The 7785-nt window shown below is 40.5% G+C and overlaps 1 protein-coding gene across 12 annotated transcripts in view; it reads left to right on the top strand.

Annotated features, from left to right (window-relative positions):
* LOC132695322 (E3 ubiquitin-protein ligase RNF113A) overlaps positions 1–6856 on the top strand; it is a 506126-nt gene extending 499270 nt beyond the window's left edge. For all 12 annotated transcript variants that reach the window (XM_081795262.1, XM_081795263.1, XM_081795266.1 and 9 more), the window contains one exon: positions 2959–6856. In XM_081795262.1, coding sequence (XP_081651388.1) covers positions 2996–4030 — 1035 coding nt within the window. In that variant the 5' untranslated portion in view covers positions 2959–2995 and the 3' untranslated portion in view covers positions 4031–6856. The remainder of the gene's footprint in view (positions 1–2958) is intronic.
* Positions 6857–7785: the final 929 nt, after the last annotated feature.

Below are 7785 nucleotides of genomic sequence, written 5' to 3' on the forward strand. Positions count from 1 at the left end.
CTGATTTTTCATTTCAATGTCTTTGTGTAATGTGCCTCAACCATACCTCATCTAATTTAATAAGATGCAAGCTAAGGAAGTACTTAAGTTACTTATCAAGGGTTTCAGATGACACATTATTATTGTATTCAAAAGTCAATATTTGCTAATCATGTTAGTACAGGAACTGTTCCAGGCCTACAATTCTTAAATTGCAGAGATATTTAAGATTAATTAAACCTATCTCCCCTGGTCCTCTCTCTTCACCTCTGTGGAAGGAGTAAATCAATGACATCCTATGTAAGCCCAGAGAGCCAGAGCTTCAAGCCTGAAAGCCACTAACATCCTTAAGCCTCTGTTTGCATCGGCGCCCCGGAGTTGAGCTTTGCCATTTCTCCACGGTTTAAGGAACGTTTGTGTGTTTTGAGAGCAAAGTTCACCAGTTTGCTTGATGTAATTAGAGAGGTATGACCGTTCCTGAACATACAACCTGGACTCCGATATTTTTTTAAGTCAGGAGAATGCTGAAATGATCATCTGGTCTGACTTCTTTTTTCTTTTTATATGAAACTTTGTGGATAAATTCGCAGCAGACAAACTTGAAAGGGCACTTGCCGTTTCCGAAGCCGGGCACAATGAGAACCTGTGACTGGGTCCACATCCCTGAAGGGGTTACACTCAAATGACACGATTCCAGCGAACCCCTGACCTCTTGCTTATACCCTTGAGCGGAGACAGCCAGCTGTTCAAAGGTCAAGGCTCCTTTACTTTTAGACAGTAGACTCGTTACACAGGAGCCATTTCTAATCTAATGTTACGTACAGAGCCCAGGACCTGGCTGAGATTAAGTGATAAATAAACCTTTGAAGTCTTATTAACATGTATTGACTAGTAGAAAACTGCAAAACATAGTACTTCAGTGATGACTACATTAGCTGCTAGTTCAGTTCCCTAAGGAGAGACTAGTGCATTAGCCCAGTGTGCCACCCAGCATATATTTACAGGTAGTTCGTGAAAACAGTAATGCTATGCACACTGAATATCTGGAACATGAATCAATGGAGACCAGCTAATTAGGTTATAAATGCATTGGTTTTATTTTTAACGTGTCCTCAAATAGAGTCTGCGAGTAAGCATTCTGAAATGGGGCTCTTAAACTGAGAGAAGCGACAATCAGATTATTCTCTGCCACTCTCCAATCAATCCAGAAGAGGCAGGTAAAATACTCTGATGCATATTCTATATAATCAGAATGACACATCCTATTAATATTCCAATTACTGTTGAACTATTAGCAATGCCTGAGTCTGGTGTCTTAGAGCCTCATAGCAGTAATCCGGGAACTTCGTGTCATCTTTTGTATTCATTCAATTTAAAACGAGACAATTTTCCCTTTAAAGCACTTTTATTAAACATTATTTTATGCATGGATTTAACATCCTAATTGATTTAGGTGGACTCTCAGAATGAGATGCTAACTCCTTTTGTTCTTTTCTTTGCTGAAAGAGGTCAGCAGCTGTGATCTTATTTATAAATTTAAATGCCAAATTTTAGCACAGTGAGTTATTATTAAAATAATAGTTATTCGTGTTCATAAAAAATCTCTATTCACACTGTAAAAACCAGGAATCCGATAATTTAATAAACTGGTCTAGAGTAAGAATGGGCCAGAATTGTCACTCAGAACACATAAAAATCATAAAATCGTACACATGAAAGTGACTTTGGAAAAAGCACTGAGATGTTTCCACTCTTCTAAATATTGCCTCAACCTAAAATTTGCTTCTTTTTTTTTGAAACTCATATAGGAATGTATTCAGTACCACAGAAAAAATACAGTTCTATAAGCGAAATATAGAGCTACTAGTTGAAAAAGTCAAAACTTGCCAGCATTTCGTCCATGTTTTAGGTTGTTTGCTTTATCTTAAATTGATTTTGGTTTAATGAGTTTGTGTGATGGTACAGCGTAGATCAACCTCTGCTTTCTTACATTATGTAGCTGCTACTGGCCATGAATATCATGAATGTGGCACACAATGCTGATGCCTTGGCACAGCTTGAGAGGAGTGGATAAAGAAAAAGGTGGATGCTGGGGCACCTGGGTGGCTCACTTGGTTAAGCGTTGGATTTTGGCTCAGGTCATGATCTCATGGTTTGTGGGTTCGAGCCCCGCGTTGGGCTCTGTGCTGACAGCTCAGAGCCTGGAACCTGCTTTGGATTCTGTGTGTGTGTGTGTGTGTGTGTGTGTGTGTGTGTGTGTGTGTGTGTCTCTCTGCACCTCCCCCCACTCGTGCTCTGTCTCTCTCTGTCTCTCAAAAAGAAATAAACTTAAAAAAAAAAGAAAGAAAGAAAAAGGTTGGTGGATATGAGAAATGTTTTGGGGTAAAGTCTAAAAGATGAAAGGTTGAAGTTGGGATATGAGTAAAATGGAGGAATCAAGGAGGATCAAGGAGGAATCAAGGCTTATGGCTTGAGAAATTGAGTAGATAGTTATTTCCAAAGATGGAAAATACTGGGGAGAAGAGGTTGAGTTGGGGTCTGCTGGTGCAATAAAGACTTCTCTTTGGACATGGTAAGTTAGAGATGCCCACGTGGAGATATCAAGGGTGCATTTGGATATTTAAATCTGAAGCTCAGAAGTAAGGTATTGACTGAAGATGTCAACTTAAGCATTGTCAGCATACATATGGCATTAAAAGCTATGAAAATGGATGAGCTAACTCAAGGCCTGAGTATAGAGAGAAAAGAGGGACTGAACTCTGAAGAATCAGCATTTAAAACCCAGGCAGTACGTAGCCTCTGTGTCAGGGCCAGAGACCACGCTCCAGAAGACTTGATCAGATGACCCAAGATGAGATTTGAAAGGCATTCCTTTCCTCATACCCTAAAGAACTGTACCAAATTGAGTTATATGCTTGTGAAAGATCATTTTATTGTTCTTATTTTTATTTTTATTTTTTTATTAAAACTTCAATACAGAGCACACCACAGCCGTTCTGGAGTTTGGGACTCTAAAATGGCAGAACAGCTTTCTCCGGGAAAGACGACAGACCAGGTGTGTACCTTCCTCTTCAAAAAGCCTGGTAGACAAAAAGGGGCTGCAGGCTGCAGAAAGCACCCCATCTGCAACCGGGAGTCTGGAGACGGCAGCAGCAGCAGCAGCAGTGATGAAGGCAGCACAGTGGTTCGCCCGGAAAACAAGCGGGTGATCCACAATCCGATGATACAGAAGACCCATGGTGGTGGTAAACAGAGGGTGGCTGCTCTGCTGAGCAGCAAGGAGGAGGAGACCGAGCCCCAGAGCCTTGGCATGGTGTACAAGTCCACCCGCTCAGCAAAGCCTGTGGGACCAGAGGATATGGGGGCGACTGCAGTCTACGAGCTAGACACAGAGAAGGAGCGTGACGCACAAGCCATCTTTGAGCGCAGCCAGAAGATCCAGGAAGAGCTAAGGGGCAAGGAAGATGACAAGATCTATCGGGGGATCAATAATTATAAGAAATACATGAAGCCCAAGGATACGTCTATGGGCAATGCTTCCTCCGGGATGGTGAGGAAGGGCCCCATCCGAGCTCCCGAGCATCTTCGTGCCACTGTGCGCTGGGATTACCAGCCCGACATTTGTAAGGACTACAAGGAGACCGGCTTTTGTGGCTTTGGAGACAGCTGCAAGTTCCTCCATGACCGTTCAGATTACAAGCATGGGTGGCAGATCGAACGTGAGCTTGATGAGGGTCGCTATGGTGTCTATGAGGATGAAAACTATGAAGTGGCAAGCGATGAGGAGGAGATACCATTCAAGTGTTTCATTTGTCGCCAGACCTTCCAGAATCCAGTTGTCACCAAGTGCAGGCATTATTTCTGTGAGAGCTGTGCACTGCAGCATTTCCGCACCACCCCTCGCTGCTATGTCTGTGACCAGCAGACCAACGGTGTCTTCAATCCAGCGAAAGAATTAATGGCTAAGTTGGAGAAGCATCGACCTGCAGAAGAGGGTGGTGCTTCCAACTTCCCAGAAGATCTAGATGAGAGTCGAATCCCCATTACTTAGTTTTCCCATTATTCTCATACCTCAAAATAAATATTTTGTGCTAAGCAACTGATTTGAAAATGAGTACAGTAAAAGGGTAGGAAAAAAAAGAGGCCGAGGGACATGCTAACCATACTCTTGAATCAGAACCTTTGCAGTTGCTGTTCCCTGTGTTTCTGGGACACTTCACCCTCAGAATTCTATATGACTCACTCCCTCACATTCTCCTGGTATCCATGCAAATGTCATCCATTTAAGTGAGGACCTCACTGACTGCCTTATTTAAAATAGCAACACCAATCCTGTCCCTATCACTGTCTATCCTCCTTCCTCTGTTTTTTCTCCATAGAATTTATCACTGTCTGGTATATATTTACTTGTTATTTGCTTGTTTCTCTCTCTTCTCACTAGAACATAAGCCCTGTAAAGAATTTTGTTCCCGTTTCACTGCTGTGATCACAAAATATCTCCCACCCCAACCCTGCAAATACTTGACACACAGTAGGTTCTCAATACATTTTTTAAGTGAACGAATGAAAGAACAAACCAGAAAAAAGAGATAAAAGGGAACAGCTAACGAAGTAGGAGGAAAACCTGGAGGTATCTCAGAAGCTAAAACAAAAAAAAGGTTTGGAAATGGAATATGGTCTAATATGTTAAATGCTGCAGAAGGGTCCAGGAAGATGATAAAGCAACAAATGCATTACATTTGGCATTATGAGAGTAACTGATGTCGACAAGAGGAGCAGTTTCAGTATAGTGGTTAGGACAGGAGTCAGAATTATTAAGGGTGAGGCGATACTAGGAGATAAGGAAGTGGAAATAGAGGCAGTAGGTAACGAATTTGAGAAGCTGCTGTGAAGAAAAGTACGGGTATAAGGCACTACATAAAGAGGAATATGAGATGAAGGAAGGGTGTATTATTTGCTCTGGATTCTTAGTGGGGTATTGATTATCTCCTGCCACAATATTGCTGGTTAACAAACAACCATAAAACCTTAGTGGCATTTGATAATACGCAATTTTTATTTCCCTGGCGTGGTTAGCTAGGTGGCTTTGCTTTACGTCTGGAATTTGGCTGATGTAGGCTGGCTTCAGCTGGGATTACTTAAGTATCTTCCACGTGTCTCTCATCCTCCACCAGCCTAGTCTAGGCATGTTCTCCTCGTGACACTGAGCCACAATACCTAAGTGGAAATGGCAAGTTCTCTTGCCAGTTCAGAACCAGGACACTGTCACTTTGTCTTCATTCTCCTGACTAAAGCAAGCAAGAGGCCAGCTAGATTCAAAGGAGAAGTAGTCCAGTTACTATTGCTATGATGCAAACTGCCCTAAAACTTAGCAACGAAAAATAACCATTTTTTTATCCTTAACAATGTCTTTGGGTCAGGAACTCAGACAGGGCACAGTAGGGTTGGCTTTCCTCTGCCCCATGACGTCTGAAACCTCAATTGGTGAGATTCAAAGACTAGGGACTGGAATCATCTGGAGGCATCTTTACTTGTGTTTGATAGTGATACTGGTTGTCAACTAGGACTACAGCTGGAGCTCTTGGCTGGAACACTAGCATGTGTCTTCTCCATGTGGGTTAGACTTTCTCACACCATAACAGAATAATTGCTTCTTTCATGGCAGCTCAGAACCCTGAAGGCTGATAACCCAGTGTGTAAAGCACGAAGCAGGTCTTCTTTTATTACCTGGTCTCAGAAGTCAAGCAGTGTCCCTTCTGATGCATTCTGCTGGCCACAAACCAATTCTCAAGCCTTCTCCAGATTTAAGGAGAGGAGGATTATACTCTACCACTTAATGGAGGAGTGGTAAATTTAGGAAATGGATGCAGGCACGTTTATGAGTGGGAGGGGGAAGAAGAAAGATGCAGTAGTTTACTTTCTAATATTAGTTGTACTTCATTCGGTGTTGCTTGACCCTATGTATTCATTCTACCTGAGAGCAGCCAACACAGACCAGAAGGTTCTTCACCCTACACAGAAAGAAAATGTATTTTTAACCTGAGACTGGAGCTCCCAGGATAAAGAGTTTATCCAAATTGACTCCACCTACTCGATTTTGAAGTTAAGTCCCTGAAGATTCTTGGGCATGGCTGCTGAAAAAGCTGCTTTACATTTAAAAAGTCTCAACAGAGAGTATAAAAGCAAGTGTCAGCAGTCATGTATTATAGGAGTTGGTTCTCAGTGTTTGACTCAGTGATGCCCAGGGCCTTCTCCTGAGACATTTCTAGGGTGGCTTTGGTGTCCAGAAACTTCAGTACAGCAACGCTTTACAGACCATGCTGATTGCAGATTAATTTTGCGAAAACCTATAAGATATTTCAGGTCTTTGAGTTATTTGAGTATTCAATTTAATTTTAGCCACAGATGTTTATATAGGATTTCTCTTATTATTTCATTTGATATATTTAATTGTAATGTGCCATTATTTCAAATCACATTTTGGATATGTTAAACCTAAACATGTGGGAAATAAATGAAACTTTTAAAAGTAGATTCTGCTTTTCCTTGTGGGTTTTCTGGGCTAAAGCATTGAAAATAAGCTGACATCTGTTGTAAATTTATGCTATATACTTCTGGTCTCTAAAACCATACACAACTTTATACAATACAATAAATGCAATGCAATGAAATATATATACAGTAGTTCCCCCCCACACTTATCTATAGGGGATACATTCCAAGACCCCCAATGGATGCCTGAAACCACAGATTATACCAAAGCCCAGATATACTATGTATTTTACTGTACATAAATACCTATGATAACATTTAAAAGAGTTTCAAATCTTTGGTGTTACATATTGGATGTAAAAAACCAGATGCAAAATCATTGACAAAATATACTGTTTGAAGAAGGTGAGATCTTTCTCGTGAGTAGGAAGAGGAGTGTTTGAATAAATATCATCAATATTTATAAAGCATTTTGTAGTTTAAAAAAAGTTTTTGAATGGTTTTCTGAATAGCCTTCTGTTGTGTGTAAGGCAGGCATTATTGTTTTATATTCATTTTATAGATGTGGAAACAGGATCAGAATATTTAAATGGTTTTGTTTCACAAAGTAAGGAAATGGCAGAGCTATAATTTGAACCCTGTTTTATTGCATCTCACTGAATGGATTATGTGTGTTTATAAAGATACACCTAAATTTATACGTTTCTATACATGTGTCAATAACATAGGTCAATATTGTGTAATCCATTATCACATATCTAATTGTGTGTATGTCTATAGAAATGAATATACTAATAATTATTTAGATCTTAAGCGCAATCACTCACATATTTTAATAGATACAAATGTATACTTATTCATACATTTTTCCATCTACCTATCAAACTTCTGTTTGATATCTGAAAATATGTTTGCATTTGGTACACATTTTGATAAAGAAGTATTTAAAAGAGGGGCGCCTGGGTGGCTCAGTTGGTTGGGCGGCCGACTACAGCTCGGATCATGATCTCACGGTCTGTGAGTTCGAGCCCCACATCGGGCTCTGTGCTGACAGCTCAGAGCCTGGAGCCTGCTTCCGATTTGTCTCCCTCTCTCTCTGCCCCTTCCCTGCTTGCTCTCTGTCTCTCTCTCTCTCAAAAATAAACATTAAAAACATTTTTAAGTATTTAAAAGAATACAGCTAATAAAGATGCCTTTACATTTTGAAAGTCAAACTAACAGAGCCTTAGTATTTAAAGTTGGCATTTTACCCACTCCTTTTCAGAGCTAAAGGGATTCAATAGTTAAAAATTCTATGAACATTTATGAGGAGGA

The sequence above is a fragment of the Panthera onca genome, chromosome A3 (assembly GCF_046562875.1).
Source record: "Panthera onca isolate mPanOnc1 chromosome A3, mPanOnc1 haplotype 2, whole genome shotgun sequence".
NCBI lineage: Eukaryota > Metazoa > Chordata > Mammalia > Carnivora > Felidae > Panthera > Panthera onca.